Source organism: Prinia subflava, chromosome 20, assembly GCF_021018805.1.
Source record: "Prinia subflava isolate CZ2003 ecotype Zambia chromosome 20, Cam_Psub_1.2, whole genome shotgun sequence".
NCBI lineage: Eukaryota > Metazoa > Chordata > Aves > Passeriformes > Cisticolidae > Prinia > Prinia subflava.
In genome coordinates this window covers 7,705,189-7,729,511 of record NC_086266.1, presented here as the reverse complement: position 1 = coordinate 7,729,511, position 24,323 = coordinate 7,705,189, and the positions used below count along the sequence as shown (strand labels likewise).

Below are 24,323 nucleotides of genomic sequence, written 5' to 3'. Positions count from 1 at the left end.
GGATCTGGGCACATGCCAGGGGCTCCATGAGGAGGATCTGGGCACATGCCAGGGGCTCCATGAAGAGGATCTGGGCACATGCCAGGGGCTCCATGAGGAGGATCTGGGCACATGCCAGGGGCTCCGGGCGCATCCCGGGCTCTCTGGGCACATCGCGGCCGCTCGGGGCTGGCGCTGCCCTCAGCGCTGCCCTCAGCCAAGATGGCGGCGCTGGCGCGCGGCTCTCGCGAGGCGGGCGGGGCGGGGCGGGGCGGGGCGCGCGGGCCCTGATGGCGGCGGGGCGGCCCCTCACGGCGGGCCCGGGCGGCCATGGAGCACATCAGCACCCCGAAGGTAACCCCGGCCGCGGGCCCGCTCCCCGCCGCCGCCGCTCCTCGCCCCGCAGCGGCCCGTGCGCCCTCGGGGCTGCGGGTGGCGGCCGCGGTCCCCCGGTGTTCGTGGCTCCGGCGCTTTGTGGGGAGGGGGTTCCAGCGGTGGGCAGATCCCGAGGTGGCTTGGGGGTGATTCCGGAATGTTTCTGTCAAAGCGCGGAGATTCCTCTCAGTCCCAATGACTGAACCAAAGAATGCTTTTTTTTTCTTTTTCTTTTTTTTTTCTTTCCATTGAATTAAGTAGAACAGGAGCTCCGGGAATGCTGCACTGAAAGGAATTGCATTTATTTAGGCAGCAGTTGATAATTTAATTATATCCTTCGCTGCAGTGAAGGTTATTGTTACTCGTTTTATTCTGTAGGACGTTAGTTTGGGGATGCTCCCAACCCCCTGCCCTGAGGTGCTCTGCTGGTCCTGTATGTCTGTAGTGCCCTGAAAAGGGCGATATTATATTTAATAGTTATATCTGCTGAAAAACATGACCTGCTAAGAAGACACACAGTCCAGGCCTCAGCTCTCCAATTTATTTTCTGAGATTTTCCATAATGTACATGAGGCATAAGGAAGCTCACACATTCAATATGCAGAACTAATCTATCATTTACAGCTAAAACATTTGTTTTCATTGTCCATCTAATTATTTTTTCCTATTATTTCTGCTTAATGGTGAAAGAAAAACTCCATCTGCGTTCATTAGGTAACAAATAGGCCAGGAGAAAAATCAATCCAGTGCTGTAACATATTTCTGCACAGATGTTCTTTAAAGCTATTTTTTATTAATTAGCTTGGTGTGGTTTATGAAATACACTTGGAGGCCAGGAAGTGAGTTACAAGAAGCAGCTTCTAACAGGGAATGTGCAGTGGGAAGTCAGACTAGAGAGGGCTGTTCCTTTCAGAGCAACATGTTAATGGCCCTGAGCACAGACAAGTCTTTCCTTTGCAGTTCTTTGTCTTGATATTTTTCTCACACAGTAATGAACTGGGATCATCTTGGCTACAAATGCAGTAATCCTGTTAGGATTTGCTGATGCTGAACCACGGCTGTTTGCTTAACCTTTATGGCTTTAATTCATGGAGAAATAATTTGAGTTTATGGTGTAAGGCTGACTTGGTGTTGCAGGGGTGACTTACATTCTTGTATTTCTCTGTCTTGCTTCATGAGCTGTGTATTAGAAGTTGAAAGAATGGAGTTTAACAGCTGCTTAGGTAATTCTTCCATCAAAGCTGGAATTGGAGGAATTTCTCCATGGAAAGGGTGGTCAGGCCTTGGAAGGGGCTGCCAGGGAGATTTGGAGTCCCCATCTCTAGCGGTGTCTGAGGAACAATTTGATGTGAGCTGGGTGATGAGGTGGGAATTGGGCACAGGCTGGACTCAATGATCCCAGAGGGCTTTTCCAGCCTCAGCAGTCCTGGAATTCTGTGGTGTTTTCATGGCGTGTTCCTGCTGCAGGTGGAAAATGTGAAGTTGCTGGATCGCTACACCAACAGGAAGGCAGCGAGCGGGACCTTGTACCTGACAGCCACACACCTGATCTATGTGGATGCCTCTGCTGAAGTCAGGAAGGAGACATGGGTATGGTGGGCTGGAAACACTCCTGGAAAAGCTGCTTCAGCTCACAGAATGGGTTGGATGGGGAGAAATTTGAGGGATCATCCTGTTCCACGCCTGCTGTGGGCAGGGACGCCTTCCACTGTCCAGCAACTTCAGGCAGCTCCAGCCTGGCCTTGGACACTTCAAGGGATGGGGAAGCCACAGCTTCTCTGGGCACTCTCACAGTGCCAGGGCCTCCCCACCCTCACAGCCAGCAATTCCTTCCCAATATCCCATGTAAGCCTGCCCTCTGGCAGTGGGAAGCCATTCCCCCATGTCCTGGAACTTAATGCTCTCATTTCCAGAATGAACAGGTTTGGGAATTCCAGCACTGTAGTGATCTTTTGGAGCATTTTAGTATCAAATGCTCTCCAGAAATAGCTGGTTTGGAGGGAAATGAGCACAATGGTGATGTGACTTGATAGAGTTCACTCATGGAATTAGTGTCAGTTCAAGGAATGTAAAAAACTTGTGTAATTTCCTACCTCAAACTCAATATACAAGACCACTAAATGTGAATTTGCAGTTTTTAGAAGTGCAGAATTAGCACTGAAATGAGCTTATTCTAAGGTGAAATGGGAATGACAGAATGTATTTCATATGGAGGTGAAAGGAAGGCAAAGTGCACTGGGTAAGCTGAGCTGCACATCTGCCTCTGAATGTAATTTATGTACATCTGTGTTTTTTCAGTTCTGCTTTGGTTCCCTGGGTTTTGGGTGCAGTTTATGTTTGACAAATGTCACAAATAAACTCATTTTCTGCTGCTCCTTAGCTGCAGGAAGCATAAACAGTATTTTCCTGTCTGCTGGCACTGCTCACAGCTTTGTCAGTGACAAATGATGTTTATTCCTCTTCCTGCAGATCCTGCACCACCACATCTCCAGCGTGGAGAGGCTGCCCCTGACCACGGCTGGGTACCCCCTGCTCATCCACTGCAAGAACTTCCACGTGGCTCACTTTGTGATTGGGCAGGAGAGGGACTGCCACGACGTCTTCACCTCCCTGCTCAAGCTCTCCCAGCCAGGTACTGCGGTTGGGAATCAGTCCTGGGAATCTCTGGGGTGCTCCAGGCTGAGCCCTGGGGAAGCTCTGCTGCCCCACGGTTGGGTTTGGGAGGGAGGGAGGAGGATCAGAGTCAGCTTCCAGCACCAGGACAATGGTGGGCTCAGGGAGCTGAGCTCTGTGGAGCAGGACGTTTGCTTCCAAACTAAACACGGTCTTGGGAGCCAACAAGAACGATGGAGAGAGGTTATTTACAGGAGCCTGGAGTGACAGGACAAGGGGGGATGGATTCACACTGAGAGATCAGGGTCAGATGGGATATTGGGAAGGAATCCTTCCTTGTGGAAGATGCCCAGAGCAGCTGTGGCTGCCCCTGGATCCATGGAAGTTCCAAGGCCAGGCTGGACACTGGGACTTGAAGCAGCCTGGGACAGTGGGAGGTGTCCCAGGGGTGGCACTGCATGAGCTGTTGCAACCTAAACCTCTCTGTGACTCTGTGACTCTGTGACTCTGTGACTCTGTGACTCTGTGGCAGTGGAAGTGACGTGGTGTCCCATGAGGAACTTCTGGAGAGCTGTGCAGAGTTCATATCCCAAACCTGGCCACTGTCAGTCCGTTGTGTCACCCAGCTGTTGGCTGTGTGCAGTTCTGCCCTTTCCAGCAGCTCCAGGCATTCACAGAATTCCCAAATCCCACAAATTGGCATCTTTGCTGTGTTTCCAGCAGCGTGTTTAGGCTGCTCTGCAGTGTTTGCTCACTTGAAAGCCTGTGCTTCACCCTGCCCTGACTTGGAGTCACTCTTAGAGTGTGAGCCAGACACCCTCAAAAGCCAGTGCTCTCTTCTAGCTCCAGCTTTTTATTCCAGCCTGGATGAATCTTCAGGCTTTTCTTGCAGGACAGCATTCCACTGAGCTCCTACCTGGCTCCTGCCTCTGGCAGCCTCTGCTTTTGGGGTGCTGGAACCAGTATTTGGAGTTATGTTATTGCAAGGATGTCATTTGTAGTTACAATTTGTGATGTTGTCACCAGGCTGAAGGAGGGGAATTAATGGCACCAGGCAGCTTCTTGCTGGCCTCCACACAGGGCTGGGAAAAATGGACTTTGCTGAGTTTAGATTTTTTTTTTAATTGATATTAAGGCCTGTGTCTATTCCCAGCACCCCCCTTGTGCTCTTTGGAGTTTTCTTAGTTCTGAAGTTCTGCCTCTGATGCTGTGGCTGGCAGTTTTGTGGTGTTACATTTAAAAGCTGTCCCTGCTCTTTGAGGTTTGAAAATTAGAGCTTTGGGTAATGCCTGAAGCCTGGGAAGAGTCACTGCAGGGGCTCACACCAGTTTCCTTTGGTCTCAACTCTGTAAATGCTGTAGCTCTTTCTTTTCTTCTATGTCTGGATTGTACCAGCACATTTCTGTTGTTTTAAGATGTCTGAATGTCTAAGCTCCCTTCATGGATTTTTGGCAGAGCACAACATTCCTGATGATTGGCACACGTGTGATGGACACCTCTGGGTTACCTGCTCAGTACCCACCTTTATCAGCCTCTGACAGGTTTCCCTCTGTCTCTGGAGATGCCTTGGGAATCAGCTGGATGAGTTACTGGATGGATTTGCATTTTGTGGAGAGAGGGAAGGAGGTTGGGATGGTAAATGGGCACTTGTCAGAGGCAGCCTGAAGCCTTTTTTGGGCTGTCAGCAATATTCCAGACATCCCTCAGGTTTTCCAGTCTCAAAATTTGTTGTTGAGCAATGACCTTACAGGACTGCAGCAGCTGTTGATGAACTCTCCACAGAAAGCAGATCTTTTAATCCATGTTTTCATGTATGGGTTAATGTTTATGATATATATCCCATCTAACATGCTCACTGGGGTGAATTCAGGAGGAAATAATTTGTTTAGGAGAAATTAACTTCCAGTTTGGGCTAAAATACTTTGTTTGAATTAATGTATCTCCCTGCATTTGGGAACTGAATGTTAGAAATTCCTGAGGATTTCAGGATGAATTTCAGCACTTGGTACTATCCCAACCAAAAATCTATAAAAGTTTGAGAAGTCTTAAATACTTTGAATACTCCTCTGTAGCACTCAGTCATTGCTTTCCAGAAGTTTTGGCCTCCCTGGATGTCTTTGCATCTCTAACTTGTTGATTTTTTTCTTTCTGCTTCCCAGTGAAACCCGAAGAACTTTATGCTTTCTCTTACAATCCTAAAATGTCCAAAGAGAGCCGGGAAATGGGGTGGAAATTGATTGATTTGAGACTGGATTACCAGCGCATGGGAATTCCCAACGACTGCTGGGAAATAACGGATATTAATAAGGACTATGAGGTAATCCCTGCCCAAGGAGCCATTTCATGCACTGTCCCCTTGTTGTTATGAGTGACAGCCCTGCTGCTGCCTCTGGGGAGGAAGGGGCTGGCTTGCTTTGAGTCAAAGCACATCATCTTGATGGGGAGTTGCAGATAATGATGCTCCAGGAGAGCTGCAGAGTCACCTGGTTGTGTTTGATCCCCCTGGCAAGGGAGCAGAGCCTTGTTTTTCTGCAGAAATGTCAACCCATCTGTTAGGCAAAGCCTCAAGTACCCTGAGCTGCTTTTGGTATTTCCAAAGCCTGTCCCACCTGGCTGGTGAAAGATGTGGAGGAGAGAAGGAAATGGCAGCAGTTTGGATTGGTGAGGAATGAGACAGAGTGGAGAGGGACGAAGGAAGGGAGGGAGGGAGGGAAAGAGAGAGAGGGAGGGAAAAACAACAGTGGAAAACAGACCTTTTTTTTGCTTTCTCGGTTGGATCGTCTGCTACCTAAGGGCCCTCTGTCATTTCAGTCTGAACTGCCTGCTGCTGTTATTTTCCCTGAAAAGCCAACTTGGATCTAAACAACATGAAACAAAAGCATTTGTCAGCAAGCTTGTTCAGAATCCTGCTCCACATTATTTCCCTTTTTATTTCCTCTGGGGCTGTGTGCAGTCAGACCTGGTTGTTGAAAAGCAAGGCAAGCAACTCCGAGGAAGACACCAACACATTCATAACCTTGAATCCCTTTCCGTGGTAACTTCCTTTGCTTTCAGCTCTGGGCTGAAGAAATACAAGGCTGTGCTTTCAGAGGTGACTGCCAGTTTTACCTGCCTGTGGAGGCCTGAATTGAGCTCTGATGTGAGAGGGGCTGTTTCCAGTAGCTGCTGAGGGCCCCTGGACATGGCCATCTCAAATCATTAATCACTCTGAGGCTTTGCTTGCTGCAGTGGAACTCTCAGGTGCTTTAGAGTTTCCTCACGGTTTCCAGCCTGTGTTTTAGAACTGTCAAGCCTGATGTAAAGCCAGGCTTGGGGAGCAGCTTATCTGTGAAGTCCATGCTGCAGAGCCTGTGCTTGTTTGAGGAGAAAGGATGAAGCTGCTCTCTGAGGAGTCCATCTGAGTGCTGGAAGTGCCTTTTGAGTTACGTGAGATTTAGAGAACTTTTCTAATACAGTTGTTCTTAATTTCTCCTTTTGTGAGAAGGAATTGTTCCCTGTGAGGGAGGTGAGGCCCTGGCTCAGGTTTCCAGGGAAGCTGTGGCTGCCCCTGGATCCCTGGAAGTGCCCAAGGCCAGGGATATTGGGGCTTGGAGCAGCCTGGGACCGAGGAAGATGTCCCTGGCCATGGCAGGGGGTGGGATGGCTTTAATGTCTCTTCCAACCCAAACCATTCTGTGAATCTACATTCAAACTTCCATCAAACTTCTGGATTTAAAGAACTTCCTTGAATCTGCATTGTGCAGTCCAGTTTTAGGTTCAGCTGCAGAGTTGATTTTTTCCTGCATTGTTTTCCTGAATACCTCATAGCCTAATCAGCTAAAGATGAACTTTTCATGAATTTGTAAGTGCTCAGGAGCACAGTGTGGGTTTTTTTCTCTGTTCTCCCTCAGGTTTGCAGCACATACCCTCCTGAGATCGTGGTGCCTCGAGCTGCCACCAAGGCCGTGGTGATGGGAAGTTCAAGGTTCAGGAGCCGAGGGCGGATTCCGGTGCTTTCTTACTTACACAAGGAAAACAATGTTAGTGCTTCACTGCCTGCTGCCTTGGGGGGAGTGAGGGTTCTCCTTTTTGTCCAGTTCCCTCTAATGAAAGGAAAGAATAAGATAATTATTAGATTTGAGGCCTTTGAGAACTGTGCTTCTCCTAATTGTTTTCATTCTGAGTCACAGAATGCGCTGAAGGCAAACACTTGGAATGCATCCAGAGCTCTGCCAAAAGCACAGACTTTCCAAGCTTCCTGTTGGGAATTTTTTCTTAATCAGCTTTCAGCAATTCCTTCTGATCTGGGGTTTTTTTAATCTCTTTAACTATACTGAATAATGTTTTACCAAGTTATATGTTGACTTGGCTGGATTTTGTTAGTATTGAAGAGGAGGAACCACCCTGAAATAAATCCCTGCTAGTTTAGAATAAGTGAAGGTTTCATTTTTTTTCCACTGAAGACCAGAATGTAAATTTATAACTTTGCTGCCTCAGCAGTGTTTTGGATGCTGATGTTAGGAAAATTCAGTCACAGCCAAATTGTTGTTTTCCTGAGGAAGCGTGCCTTGACCTGGGCACTGCCTGGAGTTGTGCTGGAAACTAATGAAATTTCCTTCAGATACACCCAGTGCAGCTCTGAATGTGCAACAGCAACAACTGATAAGGAGAACTCAAAAGGATGGTTTGGAAATAGAAACCAAATGGAAAACATGAGAAATTGCTGCCTTCCAGTACCTTCAGGAGGCTCATGGAAAGGAGGGAGACGGGCTTCCACATGGGAGCATAGTGACAGGGCAAGTGGGAATGGTTTTAAACTACCAGAGGGCAGGGTCAGATGGGGTATGGAAGGAATTGTTTCCTGGGAGGGTAGGGGGGGCCTGGCAGAGCAGCTGTGGCTGCCTCGGCATCCCTGGGAGTGTCCAAGGCCAGGCTGGAGCACCCAGGGATAGTGGAAGGTGTCCTCACCCATTGCAGGGGATGGAGTGAGATGGTTTTAAGGTCCTTTCCAGCCAGCCATTCTGGGGTTCCATGAAGTGCTGACATTTGAGGTGGCTGAGCCTCCTCACCCTCTCTACCCCAAGTTTCCCACAGTTCTCGCTGTGTGAATGCCCAGCGTGTGTCCACCGCAGCAGCTCTTCAGAAGGAGCAAGAGGACAGTTAATCCATGCCTCAGAGGGGTGTGGGGCGGGAGAGGAGGCTGGAGCTGTGACCCAGAGGGGTCTGGGGCAGGGCTGACTCTGTGTGTGTGTGTGTGTTGCAGGGCTGACTCTGTGTGTGTGTGTGTGTGTCTGTGTGTGTGTGTGTGTGTGTGTGTTGCAGGGCTGACTCTGTGTGTGTTGCAGGGCTGACTCTGTGTGTGTGTGTTTGTGTGTGTGTGTTGCAGGGCTGACTCTGTGTCTGTGTGTCTGTGTGTGTGTGTGTGTGTGTGTGTTGCAGGGCTGACTCTGTGTGTGTTGCAGGGCTGACTCTGTGTGTGTGTGTGTGTGTGTGTGTGTGTTGCAGGGCTGACTCTGTGTGTGTGTGTGTGTGTGTGTGTGTGTGTTGCAGGGCTGACTCTGTGTCTCTGTGTGTGTGTGTGTGTGTTTGTGTGTGTGTGTGTGTGTTGCAGGGCTGACTCTGTGTGTGTTGCAGGGCTGACTCTGTGTGTGTTGCAGGGCTGACTCTGTGTGTGTTGCAGGGCTGACTCTGTGTGTGTGTGTGTGTGTTGCAGGGCTGACTCTGTGTGTGTGTGTGTGTGTTGCAGGGCTGACTCTGTGTGTGTGTGTGTGTGTGTGTGTGTTGCAGGGCTGACTCTGTGTGTGTGTGTGTGTGTGTGTTGCAGGGCTGACTCTGTGTGTGTTGCAGGGCTGACTCTGTGTGTGTTGCAGGGCTGACTCTGTGTGTGTTGCAGGGCTGACTCTGTGTGTGTTGCAGGGCTGACTCTGTGTGTGTTGCAGGGCTGACTCTGTGTGTGTGTGTTGCAGGCCGCCCTGTGCCGCTGCAGCCAGCCCCTGGCCGGGTTCAGCGCGCGCTGCCTGGAGGACGAGCAGATGCTCCAGGCCATCCGAGAGGCCAACCCCGGCTGCCCCTTCATGTATGTTGTAGACACGAGGCCAAAGGTACCTCCATGGGCTCTGGGCTGCTTCTAAATCTCTTGTCTGAATGAGCAGTGCTGTTTCCATTCTGTCCCAGTTCTGGGTCAGTGCTGCAGCAGGAATGTGGGATTGGGCTCCTGGTTCAGGGTATACAACTGGGATGTGAAGGATTTGCCCTCCTGGAGTATCCTGGGTTTGAGGTTTGTGTTCAGGGTGACCTGATGGAACAGTTTTGAACCTGGCTGGGACAGTGAAGCATTTTCCTGCAGAGTCCTAAAGGATAAAGGAGAGAACTGTAAGTGGAGTTGGAGAGAAGCCTCAGGGTTCAGTTCTGTGGGGCTGAAGTGCTTTTACTGGCAGATGTGGGAGGAAGAGGAGCTGTGAACAGCAATCCCTCCCCCTTTTTTTTTCCTTGTAAAAATAACACTCATGGTGGAGCTTAATACAACTCGGCCCCACTATTTGGGGCTAGAACTTGAGAGCTGAGGGTTTATTTGAGAGGAAATATTTGCAAAATGAAAATTTTAACAACTGTCATCTTGAGGAACTGAATTTAGAAACCAATTCCAATGAATTGCTTGTAAACATATGGATTAGGAGTGTTGGTAGAAGCCAATCAGAACACAAGGGTTTTCATAGCACACAATTATTTAAATGCAAAGATTTCAATTGCTCTGATTATCTGGAAATGGAGCTTTCTGAGAACCTGCTTTACTGTTCAGATCTTGCAGTTATTTTATATAAACTACAAGCTTAGTTAAACAATGGCAAGGGCAAGAAAGAAAAAGTCTTTTTGGAGAAAATAGGGAGTGTTTCACATCTCGCTCCTGTGTGTGTTTAGACATTTCCTAGAGATTCCCTGTTCTATAATGGTGTGTGCATTTCTTTTGGCACAGACAGCTGCCAGTGGCAGAGATGTGCCACTGAAATCCATCTCTGGTGGCAATTCGTGCTAAAGCATTTGGTGCCAAGGGGAGAATTTATAATTGGTGACACTTCTCCTTCTAAGCCAACCTGTCCCACTGTGGCAGAACTGAAGCACTGGGGTTATTTTACAGTTCTAGAGGTATCTGCACCATCTCTGACTCTTCTCTCCTCTCCCAAAAGCTGCACAAATTGATATGGGGGAGTTGAGCTGCTCTGTTTTCTGTCCCCACCAAAGCTGTCCTGGTAGCTCTCGGACTGGTTTAGGGGATTGTTAGAGCAACTGGCTTCTTTTCTGCTTCTCTCCTGCAGTTGTTCTGTTCTTTCTGCTCAGCTTGAATGTTTTTGTGTTTCCCTCAGGTGGTTTTATTTCCTCTGTGCATGTATGTCTGAAAATTGGGAATTCCCTTACTATTTCTATATCACCATGTATGTGTGGCCCTGTTAAAAATGGCTTTCCTAGTTCTGCTTTCCTGTGCCTGTCTCTGAATTTCCTGAGGTAAACACAGTAAGGGCAGGTTTAGTGTCTCTGGTAGCGGAAACTGGGGCTTTACATTACCCTAAGTGGGGTTTTAATGATTCTCTGACTAATGAACTGCAGTAATTTTAATGAAACAGCTGAAAGAACTGTCTGGGAGGTGGGGAAGCACAGCTGAGTAACAGCTTTGTCCAGTACATTTGCTGGGAGATTTAAACAAAAATAAAAAGGACTTGCAAAACAGCCTTTCTGAATTTTGTTGTGATTTTCTTTTATTTTCTGCTCCTTGAATTTGCCAGTTGAATGCCATGGCCAACAGAGCTGCTGGGAAGGGCTATGAGAATGAAGATAACTATGAAAACATTCGTTTTAAATTCATTGGCATAGAGAACATCCATGTGATGAGGAGCAGCCTGCAGAAGCTGCTGGAAGGTGGGTACAGCCCTGGGAGGGGTTTTTCTTACCCCTCTGGACAGAACTTCCTGCTGAATATCCAAATGTTCCATGCACAAACGTGATGGAAGCAAAGTCAGCATCTTGCTTTGTTTGCTGCATTCAGGTGGCTGAAAGCATTAATGCTGTTAAAATGCTTTCCTGCTTGACATTTTCTTTGTTCCTGTGCTTGGTTTTATAGTGGTTCAAATATAGCAAGTAATACTAAAAACATTCCTTAATGAACATGCCAAATCAATAGGAAAAGGTTAGAGAAATACTACATTTTACAACTAAGACAGTCTCATGGTTGCCTCATGACTTATTGAAAGAAAACCAACAGAGGTTGTTCAGAAATGCTTTTTGCTATATTTGGAGTGTTAACAGTATTTCTGAGTTGAAATACAATTTTGGCATGATCTTCCAAAGACTTGAGTCTCATACATACTTTGTTCTAACTTTTCATTTATTTCTGATTCCTTTTAACCAAACTTCTTTAAAACCTATTAAATAAATGTTTTAAGACATAAATATATGGAAATGCAGAGTAATTAGGCTCATTGTGATCATAGGGAAGAATGCAAAGCAGGGGAAAAGAATCACCTAAGCATTGGGGAACAAGAGAGTAACGAGGCCCAGAGTTTCACCAACAGAACTTCGGAGAATTTTGCAGTTCTGTCATCCAAAATAGGAGTTTAATATTTTAGTAACAACCATAATGCTCATCTTTTTTCAAAATAGTTGGGTAACTGATGCTCCCAGGTGGCCCTGCAGGATCCACGGTGACCTTGGACAAAAATGGGGCTGTTCCCACCCAAAAGAGTGGCCTGATCACAACTCTGTGTCCTCAGTTGCCTCTTCCTGGCAGATTTATTTTGTGGTGGGAGAAAAGGCAGAATAAAAACTTGTTTGCTCCCATATTCTTCTCCAAGAGTGATAAAATCTCATTCACTGGGGCTTATGGACTGTTCTGAACTTCATTACTCTTAAGTATTTTCTGTGCTGGGTTTCATTTGAGCAGCTGAGTTGCCTTCAAGGTTAGACTTATTTCTGTCTCTAAATTAGAGAGAAATAACTTCAAAATTCTGGGAAGTGAGTGAGTGGTTATAGATGTGATGGTGATTTAGAGTGAAGTAACAGCTCACTGCTGGAAAAAAACAGCTGAATAAATAATGAGTTACCCTTTAAACAGAGAGCAGGAGGAGGTTTCCAGAGCTTCAAATTCTCACAAAACCAGCGATTTTTTAGTTATGAATTTTAGATACACAACCATTAATGTGTCCTTTAGGCAGGATATTGCTGCAAGCACTTAAATTTTTCGGAGATAATGAGGAGGTGCAAGGGCTGCTGTTTTGATTCCCTGTGTCTGCTCGCAGTGTGTGAGATGAAGTCTCCCTCCATGAGCGATTTCCTGACGGGGCTGGAGAACTCGGGCTGGCTCCGGCACATCAAGGCTGTGATGGATGCTGGTGTCTTCCTGGCCAAGGTAAAGCTGCTCCCCAGCTGCAGCTGCTTTCCAAAATGCAATCCTGATGTGTTGGGGACTGCTGCAAGCTTGGGAAGGTGGCTCTGGGGAAAAGGTGTTGCTCAGGTTGGCTTAATCTCTCCCAGAATTTTGGGTCATGCAGCTGCTGGGTAAATACTGTGTCCTGTATTGTGCCAGGGCTTTACTAGAGCTCATTTGAAACCTAAGATCACAAAATGTGAATAAATGACCTTTATAAACCTTCCTATAATGCAGTGCAAACAACTCCTAACCCTGTGCTCGTTATTCCTCCACTGCTCTGCTTTAATTGAGGGATTGTTTTGAGTGGTTTATTTTCTCCTGATTTGTTGTGATGTGGACACCAATCCTGATTATTCAACACAGCCCTCATTTCTGCAGAGCTGGTGGCTTTGCAGGTCAGGCAGAGGGAAGGAAGTCACTAAGGAGTAGTAAAGGGTGTGCAGGAAGTGTGTGGTGAGAGGAGTGAGTGGTAAACGTTGGTTGACTCTCACAATTTGCCCACGCCACAGGCAAGAAACTTTTGTGTTTCTCTCCTGCCCTAGGTGGCAAAAGGAGATGGAATGGGGATAAGTTGGGATCAACTCTTCTAATTTATCTCGAAGTTCTAGTCCCTAGGTGTCCAACTATTTTTTACTCATCCACCAAATTTTCTCCTCAGAGGAAGAGCCTGGGAATCCTTGGCCTTCCAGAGATCACAGGGGCTGTTTTTTACCAGCCTGCTGCAGCACTCTGCTCCAGCTGGGGCTTCTCCTGATGGCCTGGTGCATTTCCACAGGCCAGGGGAGAGCTGAGCACCGTTCCCCCGGGGTTCTGGGGTGGTGCAGGGGGGGGACAGCGTTTCCTGAGCTGTGTGCTGTGTCCCTGCAGGCTGTGAAGGAGGAGGGGGCCAGCGTGCTGGTGCACTGCTCCGACGGCTGGGACCGCACGGCGCAGGTCTGCTCCCTGGCCAGCCTCCTCCTGGACCCCTTCTACAGGACCTTCAAAGGCTTCATGGTAAGGACATGCTGCAATTCCAGCGCCAGCAGGCCCCGAGGAAGGGCTCAGGACATTCCCTGGGACAAGTACAGGTGACCTGCAGAAAGCAGCTTTGGTTCTGCCATGAGCTGGAGTTGCTGTGAGCAGCACGGCAGCAGCTGATTGACCATTCCCAAATCCTCATTTCCTGCGAGGTTTACATGGGAGCCACTAATGAGAGATCTCAGCAAACGATGCAGCTCTGGCAGCAATCCACCAAAAACTGCTGAAGGAGTTTGTCCTGCAGGTCTCTTATCTGCTGGGAATTGAAATTGGGTGAACTCAGTCCTGCCCCTGTCCATCAGTCAAATTTGCATCATTTCACACCTTATTAAAAGCCATTTCATTTTAATTTGGCTGTTTGCTTCTAGTGCAAGCTTTTTCTTAATTTGCAGCCATCCCTGCATGAATTCAGGGCAGTCTGTGATGTTCTTTCCATTCATCTCTTGTTAAATACGTGAAGAACTGCTCTGTCTCAGGAGAGCTCCTTGAAGGAATCCCTGAAATCAGAACAATGCAGATTTTGCCTTTTCCAGTGCCAGGACTGTTTCCTTGCATTCCATGCTGCTTTTATTATTTCTGGTTTTTATTGTTTCTGGATTATACTGCAGTCTTTTAACAGTTAAAATTCCATCAGCACATGAACCATCTGCCTGGGCTTTGTGTCTGAACAATCCTGCATGAGCTGAGAATGAGGATTTAGCTTAGGAGCAGGAGCAGTGACACACACACATCCCTGTCTGTCCTCATGGTTTATAGGCACAAGCCCCCTGACAAAGGGGTTATTCCTAAAGGAATTCATCAGCAGTGCAAGGAATGGAAAAATTCAAAAAGCAATTTAAATGAAGTTTTCTAAGAACTCTGTTGTGAGTTGCTGCCTTCTTCCTCTTGACCTGGATAGCAGGAATTATCTTTATATATGATCCAGCAAAGAAACAATGGATGCAGCTTCAGTCTTGTGGTTCCTTGTGAGATACTGTAAGAAAAACAGATTGTTTAATCTTATTTATCCCTAAGGAAAACAGATTATAACATTACTATTTTCTATAACTACAGGCATCTATTTTAAAAATGCCACATAGTTGTTCTGATTTCGTCCTGAACTCCTCATTACACAGCTGTACTTCATATATCTTTGTCTGTTAAGCATTTGTTGAACTCCAGTTGCTGATTTATTTTGCTGAATATCACAACCTTCTTTTCCAAATTAAATAGCACAGTGTAATATTACGCTGTTAATTCTTTGAGCTCAATATATTTATATATTATGATTTTAACAACTTAGAAACTCCCTCAAAATGATAGTTTGGAAATGAGTTCTGATTCCAGCAGGGCCATTGCCTTGGTAACTGGATAATCTGTAGATCACAATTCCTGTTCCCATTGATTTCTGGGGATATATTTAGAGCAATAGGGTCAGCAGGTTGTCAGCTTTTTAGGCTTTAACATTAAAGGTTTCATTTTGCTTTTTCAACCAAATTAATGCTCTTTTCTTAATCCCTGTTTTGAACCTGCAGGTCCTCATAGAAAAGGAGTGGATTGCAATGGGCCACAAGTTCTCACACAGGTGAGAGGGGCACGTTCCCCTGGGGGGAGTGGAACCAAAACTGGCTGCAGGTTTAGGGGATCCCATGAAAAATTGAAATGAAAAGGAGAAAACATTGGGAAAATATTGGCATTGGTGAGATAGACCAGGGTCTGCTGAGGCTGTTATTTCATCACTGTGTTTTTATTGCTTTACAAAATCATGGTTTGAATTCTGGGTGTTTTCCTACCTGCAAAATGCTGTTATTGAGGAGTGCTAATCATGGAATCACAGAATCATGAAGGTTGGAAAAGACTTCCAGGATCATGAAGTTCAACCATCAGCCAGCACCAGCACTAACGCACGTCCCCAAGTGCCACATCCACACATCCCTTGAACACTTCCAGGGATGGTGGCCCCCTCTGGGCAGCCTGTCCCAGGCACAGTGCTCCAGGCAGAGCTGGTCATTCTCCTGCAGCCATCTCCTGGGAGAGGATCTCAGCCGCTTTCTCAGACTTTCCCAAGTTCAAAGCATAAACTTCACCTGGAAGAAAACTGATGGCAAAGGGATATTTTGTGGTGGGTGGCAGAGGATTTATTCTGCTTTTTGCCCCTCTCTAGGTGTGGCCACCTGGATGGGGACCCCAAAGAGGTGTCCCCTGTGTTCACACAGTTTGTGGAGTGTGTGTGGCAGCTGATGCAGCAGTTCCCCTGCTCCTTCGAGTTCAGCGAGCGGTTCCTGCTGGAGATCCACGACCACGTCTATTCCTGCCAGTTTGGCAACTTCCTGGGCACCTGCCACAAGGAGAGGGAGGAGCTCAGGTGAGCTGGGGCTCCCTGGAGCCAGCAGGCCACAGATCCCTTGGAATGTCTGAAAAAGGGGCGGGATGGGTGTGCTGTATGGAACTGGAGATTGTAGAACAGAACCATTTATCAAGACACTGTTACCCTTAACCAACGGGAGAAAAGAATGTGGATTAAATCCCAAAAAAGATGTTGTGATTTGGAGCACAGTAATAACTTGCAGATATCCCCTCTGGACAGGAGAATCTCCTTTTTAATATCCTGTGGTTATGAAATCAATCAGATTCAGCATAAAAACGATTCTTAGCTCCCTTAATCTAATTCTACTCCCAATAGCTGCAGTTATTAACCCACTTGCTGCTTTACTTTAGTGATCAGATGTTCTTTGTACTTGCCAGAATATTTGAGAAGACCCATTCCCTGTGGCCTTTCCTCTTACAGAGGAAGCAGGAGTTGAGAAATCCTTTGTACAGAGGGTTTACAGCTTACAAAGAGCTTCAACCAAACACTCTACCCTTCAGTTTCCAGTAAGTGGCTCAGTTAAGAAGGGGAGGGAGGGGGGACGTTTCTTTCATTGATAACTCAGTTTAAATCAAATAAATTTGCACTGATTAGCTTGGTTTGTTTTACCTTTCCCCTCCATTCCTCAGGCATAAACTAAGATGAGCAGTGCAAAGGTGAAATAAGTTCAAATGCTGTAATTTAATAATAATATTTTTAATTTGGTGTTGAGAAAAGAGGGTGGGGAAAAGCAAGGAAAAGCAGAACTTCAGACAGTGCCACACACATCCCCTTACTGCTTGCTCTGTCACACTGAAGTGTTTGAAAAGGTTCCTCTTTTCCTCCTTTTTAATGTATATTAAGGAAGTCTTTCAAGCAGGAATTTTGGTGCCCAGTCCAGGGTTTTTCCCAGGATGTTTCTGCCTCACTCCCGGGCCCTGCTGAGAGAGAGGGAGATGAAAATGGGATTTTAAGTGCTGTGTATGCAAGTGAAAGTTGGGAAGTTGGGCAAACCAAGGAGTGGAAGATAAGCTACCCAAGCTTCCAATAAATCAATTTAAAAAAAAAGTATTTTCATCTTATTCTAATATTTACTGCCATTTTTTTTAACTTGAAGAAAAGTTCCCTATTGCTACTGAATTTAATAATCCAAGGCTGTGGCAGGTTTTAAAATCAATTCCTAATCTCAATTTATTAAAACTATTAACCAGCATCTATTTGTTGGCAATAATGTCCAAGTGAGCCCCTAATTCCCGTTTTCTGCCTGTGTGGAGGTTCTGGTGTGGGATGTACAACCGCTTTGACAAGGGCATGCACCCCAAGCAGTGTGTGCTGGACCAGCTGCTGGGCTGCCTGCGCCAGAAGGGGACCCTGGAGGACAGCGAGTCCCACCTGGAGAACGTGAGGCACGGGGGCTTCATCCACACGGGTTTGGGGAGGGGAACTCGGAGTAAATGTTGGCACTGGGGGGTTGTTCAGCCAGATGGGTGAAAAGGAGGGGTTCAGTGACAAAGCTCTGTGTGTCACAAAACCCCAAAACAACCCCAAACAAATTAAAATACTAAAAAAATTTAGTTTTTTAAAATACACCAGTGAGAAGAATATCAGTGTCCTTTGCTGGGGTAATGTGAATGCTGAAAACTTCAGCTTTCTTAATTAAACACTGATATTTCTGTCAGCCCTGGCAGGATCTGTGCCCAGGTATTTCTGTCAGACCTGGCAGGATCTGTGCCCAGGTATTTCTGCTGTTTGTGTCAGGCCTGGCAGGATCTGTGCCCAGGTATTTCTGCTGTTTGTGTCAGGCCTGGCAGGATCTGTGCCCAGGTATTTCTGCTGTTTGTGTCAGACATGGGAGGATCTGTGCCCAGGTATTTCTGCTGTTTGTGTCAGGCCTTTGAGGATTTGTGTCCAGCTACTTCAGTGCTGGATTTCAGAGCGGGAAAAGGGGCACTGCCACAGGGCTGTTGTGTTGACATTTGTTTTTTGTCCCTCTCTAAGTATTAATTATTTGGTTTTATGCCTTTTTATTTGTGCAGAAACTCACTATCCTCGACGGCCCCTTGCCCAGCGAAGGCTGCACCTCACCCAAGGCAGGAGCTGCTGCTGCCAAAGCCCCAACTCCTCCTCAGGACTGTGCAGAGGGAGCAGCCTCTGTGCTGAGCAATGGCCCTTCCCTGGGCCAGCAGAAGCACAAGGAGAGCCCAGCCCAGCCCCAGGATCTTGGAGCCTGCAGGGAGGATGGGCAGGCTCAGCACCAGGGATGAGCTGTGGGAGCTGCTGGAGAAGCTCTGGGGAGCTGGTGCAGCCCCGTGTGCAGCTGAGTGTGAGTAGGGGTGAGCAGGGCTGGGGGAGCGGCTGCTGGGGACTCCTCCTGCAGCTCAGGTGATGCAGAGCTCCAGGAGCCTGCCTGGCATTCCTGGGAACTTGGCTTTCCGTGGGAACACGTGCATTTCTGAGGGTTAAGGCTGCCTGCCAGCACTGCTGTTTGAGGCTGGAAGAAATCTTGCCAATTCCATGAGGAGCTGGGCAGTAGCTGCAGGAGGAAGGATGCAAATCCCTCTGTTCTCAGTGGTGGTCCAAGGTCATCTTAAAATGAGAAAAAAATTCAGTCTGTCTTCAAATGATGAAAAACCCCCAACCTTTCTTAGCTGTGGATGAATCTCTGCATGGACCCTTGCCTTGTAGCAGAACTGATTCCTGTTTTGTTTCCTATGCATATTTGTTACACAAAACCAAACCCCCTGTGCCTTCTCTGAGACTGTGTCCGTGTCCCAGGCTGTTGCTGGGTTTGTGTCAGAGTTTGCAGTGTGGTGTTGGGTCCTGTCTGTAGTCAGTGTTTGTGAGGAGGTTTTCTTCTGCTGCAGCTTCTCCAGGGTTTTTGCTGATCCCCTGAGTTGAGCAGCTTCTTTCCAAGCTGACCTCTTGAAGAATCAACTTTTGTGGACTTCCTTTATTGATGGGAGTGCAGCAGCCCCCAGAGGCAGCCTGTAACACATGGATTTGTGATAAGAGGGAGCATTGGAAATGATTTGTGTGGAATTTTTCTCTCTTATTTTATCATCTTGGTTAAACTGAAGCAACAGAGTAACTCTGTTCCAAGCTGTAATCATTGATGAGACAGCAATTACAGATGGGGTGTGTCCTGGTATTGAAATGGGGACTAAAAGGATGAAATCACTTGCTGATTCTAGGGAATGTTCAAATTCAGGGAACTTTAGTGATGTTTTGTCTGTTTCATGAACAATATCTCTCATGGCAATGAACTTGGGAAGAAACAGAAGAAACAAGGGCTTCTCTTCCCAGGGATTGGGTGTCACAAATCAGTGTTGGAAGGTCACCCAAAGAATCCTTGGGAGAGGCATCAGCAAAAGCAGGTTTGAGATAAAAAAGTGTGACCAAATTCATTGGCAAGGTTCACTCTCTTACTTATTAAGTGGTTAAAGCACACAGAGAAAAACTAAAATAACAAATCAAGCAATCTAAAACTAAAATCAACCAGCGTGGAGGCTGGGGATGGAAAAGGGTCAGGATGAAAAGGAACAAGGGAGATTCCCCTGCTGAGCCATAAGGTTCAGAGTGGAGCATCCTGCCAGACTGAGCCCTGGAACTGTCTGCAGTTCAGGCCTAGAGGTTTCCTCAGAGAATCAGTAGCAGCCCTTGAACTCAGCAGCAGAGAATCAGCAGGTAAGGAATTGAACAAGGGGTTTGTGTAGAATTTCCTATAAGCACAACAGGAGCTCCCTTAGAGGCTGAACTCACAAATCCAAAGTACTCCATAATCCAGGAGGGCAGCATTCCCAGTGCCTGGGCTCTGGCACAGCCCCAAGGACCAGGTCCAGGTGTATCCCTGGGAAAAACTCCCTCGAGTTCCCTGTTTATAGAGAGTTGATTTTATCAGAGTCACTCTCCAGCCTGGCTCCAGTTAGGGTCAATATCTTCCTTTGGAAGGTCAACAACAAACATGTTCCACTTGGGCTGTTATTCAGGCAAGAAAAATCAGATTCCAGGGCTGTGGGTTAAACCATGGAGTTTGTACTCCAGGCCTGGGAGCAACCAGTGTTCCTGATAAGCTCAGGGTGCTGCTTATCAAGGCCAAGGCCTGAGGACAGTTCTGGGGTCCTGGTGTGGCCTTTGGGGCTTGGAGGAGCCCCCCTCCCCCAGGAAAGCTGTGCCACTGTCCCTGTTCTGTGCTGAATTGCACAGGATCCCCCTGTGCAGCTTTATTCAGGATGCTGCTCTGCTCTCTTTTTCAAGCTGTTGTTTCAATTGGGTGCTGCCATTAAGTTTTCAAATCACTTTTTTATAAAAAGTCTGGGAGCCAACTGAAAATATTTGAGCCTTCTCAATCTCCAGTGAAAGTGGAAAGATTCCATTGTAACACCAGAAAGTGGAATAGCTGTGTTCATGTGCTTTTAACCCATGGTAAAATCACTGGGTAGGTCCAGTGTCCAAAAACCAATCCAAACCTCCCTGGGTGGCTCATTCTGGCTAAGAAAACAGCTATTTTATAAAGCATGTGAAAGATCCAAGGAAAAAGAGAGCACAGAGTTTCTCCACAGCCTGGAATGGCAAAGAAGTTTTTTAATATTGAGGGTTTGTCAGACTTAAATAAAGTTGTTGCCAAGGAAGGAGTGGGAGCTACAAGAGTGACTGATGAAGAATGAAACACTGGAAATGCTGCCCCAAGTGTAGCTGAGGGATCAGCCCTGTCTTTTCTTTCCAGGGGTAATGGGCAACATCCATGCCCAAATCTGAGAGAAAATGGGCCACAAAGCCAAGACAGGCTCTTTTTAGGACCAGTTATTCTATGGATCATCAGTTTTTGAATATCTTAAATAAATTCCCTAATTTTCAGAGAGGGTTTTGATTGACTACTGAAGGATTTAAAGGTGCTATTGGTTAATTCTTGTACAAATCCAGCTTGCAGAAGGCTCCTGGAAATGTTTGTATGTTGCATTGCCTTTCGAATTGCCATTGGAGGAGTTTAATAAGCTTTACTTGTTCCTAAAAATGATGTCTCCACAAAGCTCCAGTGTTACTGTAAGTGTGTACAACCACCACCAGGTTACTCAGTGGTGTAAGCTTGGAGTAATATTGCTGCTTTTAACTCCAGTGGCAAAACAGCCAAACCCAAAAATCAATGTCTCACAAGCCTCTTGAATTTTGTGTGTACAGGCTCAAGCAAAGGCTGCAGTGTATTAAAAGCCTTTTATGCTGATGCTGGAATTTAGGAGCTGGAAAAGATTCCAGGGTTTCCTCTCTTTCCACGGGCTCATGGTTTGAAAACCAGTGAACGAGAAGCTGTTTGGTTTTGGTGGTGACTCTGGGCTGTTGGAAGAGCAGAAGTGAGGCTGTTCAGAGCCCTGCAGTGTGCTGGGCTCAGGTGGGATGTGCTGCCCTAGAAAGCTGTTCCTGCTCCTGGAGAGCCCTGCCTGGATTCTCTGCTCCTGGAGTGTGGAAGGGATGGAGAAGCTGTTACTGCTGCTGGAATCTGCTGCTGCTGGGGAAAGTTCTGCAACTGATTCATTCCTAGGGGAGCACCCGTGCTTTGTGAGGTCAGAAATCCTGCTTTTATTTGGAGCAGTGCAATCCTTTCCATTTGGATTCCTGTGACTGGGAGGAAGGAGGGCTCTGATGTGCTGCAGGTGATCTCTGCTTGTGGAAAACTCTCTCTGTTCTGGAGCTGCTCCTGCTTCCCCAGGACCTTCCGTGGCTTCCCCAGGACCTTCCGTGGCTTCCTGCCTTTTCCCACCATCTCCAGTGCTACAACCAGGTGTAACCTTGTAGTGAGCCAGTGCCTGTCCTACTCTGAAGCACAAGAGGGACTCGTGGAGCTTCGTTTGAAATGTCTTTAATGTGAACTTCATTCTGAGGGCTCTTACACTGGGGTTTTCTTTTGCAGCTGTTACCTGTGGGAGAGAAAATTCAATTGGTGCTCGTTGCTCTGCAGGGAAAACCAGGAATAATTGGGTTATCCATAGTTTTAGTTCTCCGTGGCCTCTTTAGGGATGAGGAAAAGCAGTTTGTGAAAGCTTCTAGGTCTGATTTACTCCTGGTCTGTTCCTGTGCTTAGTGATTGCCTTTCCAAGTTAATTCCTTGGAATGAAAATCCACCTGCTCTGATCCAGAGCCATCCTGACTGGGATGGAGGAGATGAGCTTGGAGGGAGCTGGGAACCCTCCCCAGTCCTGCAGAGTGGGTTTTGTGAGGAGCTGAAGGTGCCCAGAGCTCCAGAGGATGTCCAGGTGGGAATGCCAGTGTGGAGCAGCCCTGTGGCTGCTGTTTCCATCCCTCTGGAAGCAGAGAGCCCTCAGAGGTGCTCCCAGAGCTGAGGCACCCCCAGGAAAGGCCTTGGAAAGGGAGGAGCTCCTGTTCAGCTCCTGACAGGCCTGGCCTTGGGCAGCCTCAGGGCCCAGAGGAATTTCCTGGCACCATGCAGGGCTGGATACCCAGGAGTGCCCAGGAGAATTCCAAGCGTGTTTTCCTCTCCTCCCCACCCCCTCTGCTCTGTGCTGAGGGCTGGGGTTGTTTTTATAGGGACCTCTCCCAGCTATTCCTGGTTTCCATCCCTCCCTCATGCACATCCAGGCATTCCCTGGGGAAAGGACCTGCTCTGAATGTCCTATTTGTGTTTTAATTATCACCCAGCACTTGATTAATTAGCTGAGGAAGCAGGGAATGGTAAAACCTTTGCCTGGGACCAGGCAGCCAGGTGGGCCATTCGTTAGGGCAGGTTTGCTAATGACATTAATTAATGTGTCCCCCTGGGAGCTGCAGGAGCAGGGCCCAGGGGTTGTTTTTCTATCATTTCTATATTTCCATCTATTTAATGCAGCAGAAGCTACTGGAGTAACTCAGCCCTGGATCCCACCCTCCCCCTGGATCTTCCTTGGCATCCCCAAGCTGATCCTTTAGGAATGTCCCTAAAACCCTGTGTGGAGCTGCCTGGACTGTCCCTGCTGCTGTTTGTGTCTGTGTCACTGGTGGGGGACATCTGTGGGGGTGAGGGCCCGTTGGTGCCCCGAGGGCTCCGTGGGGCACTGCAGTCCCTGCCCTGCTTGAAGCTGATCGTGTCTGGAGGAGAATTGTGTCTTTTCTCTCTGTTTGTCCCGTGGAGTCTCTCTTGGATTGCAGGTATTTTTATTCCCTACAGAAATAAACACTTTGCCTTTTTAAAGGAGGCGGCTGCTCTGGTTATTGGGTGATAACTCAGAACTCCACACTTGGAAAGGTGAAGTCAGTTAAAGGATCTTAATTAATAAAGTGAGTGTGGAGCCACTTCCCCTCTACAGAACAGAAATGGGGTGATCCCCCTGGTTTGGGGGGAGTGCAGGGTGTTAAAAACAACCAAAAAGGGAACATAACTAATGGCAAAAAAAGGGAATATAACCAATGGAAGTGTATAAAATCTCAATGTCATCTGCAAACTGTGCTGCTCTGGGTCTTTTTTGTTATTGAGGTTTTTCTCTCTGTATTAAACCCCTGTATCTCCTCGGTGTTTCCTTGCTCCTGGAGTGCTGTCTGTCCCTCACTCACCTGCCACGGCTCTGAGGAGCAACCAGAGCTGCTGCAAGGAGCTGAGCCCCAGCTTCAGGGGTCCATGAAGAGATTTCTTCTGATGGCTTCAGAGTGAAGAGCCCATGGTCCAGATATCCTGGAAAAAAATCCTTTTAGTCCATTCTTTTTAGTCATGGATAGTGAAGTGTTAAAGATTTGAGTACAAACTCAGCTGAGATGGGAAGATGCTCAAGAGGAACAAAACTTCTCTGTGAACCCCAGGACCAGACTCCAGACCCATTAGCCAGCCCCTGATGAATGTTTTCCACCTTAAAAATGGGTAATTTCTCTGTTTTAGGCAATGAAATGGGCCTGGCACTGCGGTACACTCAGTCCCTGGGTGTTTCTCAGGCTTTCTCCCTTCTTGCTAATTTTAAATGTTCTTGATGCTGCCAGTGAAATCCTTCATTTACCTTAATTAGACTTGCCTTGCATTTAATTGGATTATTAGCATTAACAGCAGCTGGAATTGATAAAGCTGCAATTTAATTTGGGGGGAATTTGGACAAAAGGTGTATTAATTGGAGTTTCTCTTGCCTGCAAACACCTCATGGATTCCAGTGTTCTCCTGGAATTTTATTTTCCTTCTCTTTGGAGCAGTGGAGGGTATGGGAGGGGGATGCAAAGCCTTTCTCTCAACAACAGATCTTGGAAGATGGAAGGGATCCAGTGTGAATGGGAATCAATAAAAATCTATAAATAACCAAAACCCACCATGGATGGAGCAGAGGCCTCTGGGCTGGGCAGCTGCTCCTGGATCCCTGGAAGTGTCCAAGGCCAGGCTGGACAAGGCTTGGAGCAGCCTGGGACAGTGGGAGGTGTCCCTGCCATGGCAGGGGTAGAATGAGATGGATTTTAATCAACCCAAACCTTCCTTTTATCCTGTTTTCCAAAAGGGAAGGGGCTCCCTGAAGGCAGTGGAAACAGATGAACTCCTGGTGCTCCAGTGCTGCCAAAATTCCTCAAGGAAGGACTCATGGAGGAGAAGAAACATTGCTGGATCCCTCCCTCCTTCCTAACTCCGTATTTTGTGTGTTGATGCACCAAATAAATTTGGAA

At 47.3% G+C, this 24,323-nt stretch overlaps 1 protein-coding gene across 1 annotated transcript; it reads left to right on the top strand.

Annotated features, from left to right (window-relative positions):
* The first annotated feature begins 227 nt into the window (after positions 1-227).
* Positions 228-22,884, top strand: MTMR8 (myotubularin related protein 8). Its single transcript, XM_063416605.1, has 14 exons — positions 228-333; positions 1,822-1,944; positions 2,824-2,986; positions 5,127-5,284; positions 6,858-6,986; positions 8,913-9,047; positions 10,725-10,857; positions 12,234-12,343; positions 13,232-13,357; positions 14,896-14,945; positions 15,525-15,725; positions 16,106-16,234; positions 16,982-17,108; positions 17,744-22,884. Exons 1-14 carry the CDS (start codon positions 310-312, stop codon positions 17,969-17,971), a joined length of 1,836 nt encoding a protein of 611 aa, XP_063272675.1. The 5' UTR covers positions 228-309; the 3' UTR covers positions 17,972-22,884.
* The last annotated feature ends 1,439 nt before the right edge of the window (positions 22,885-24,323 follow it).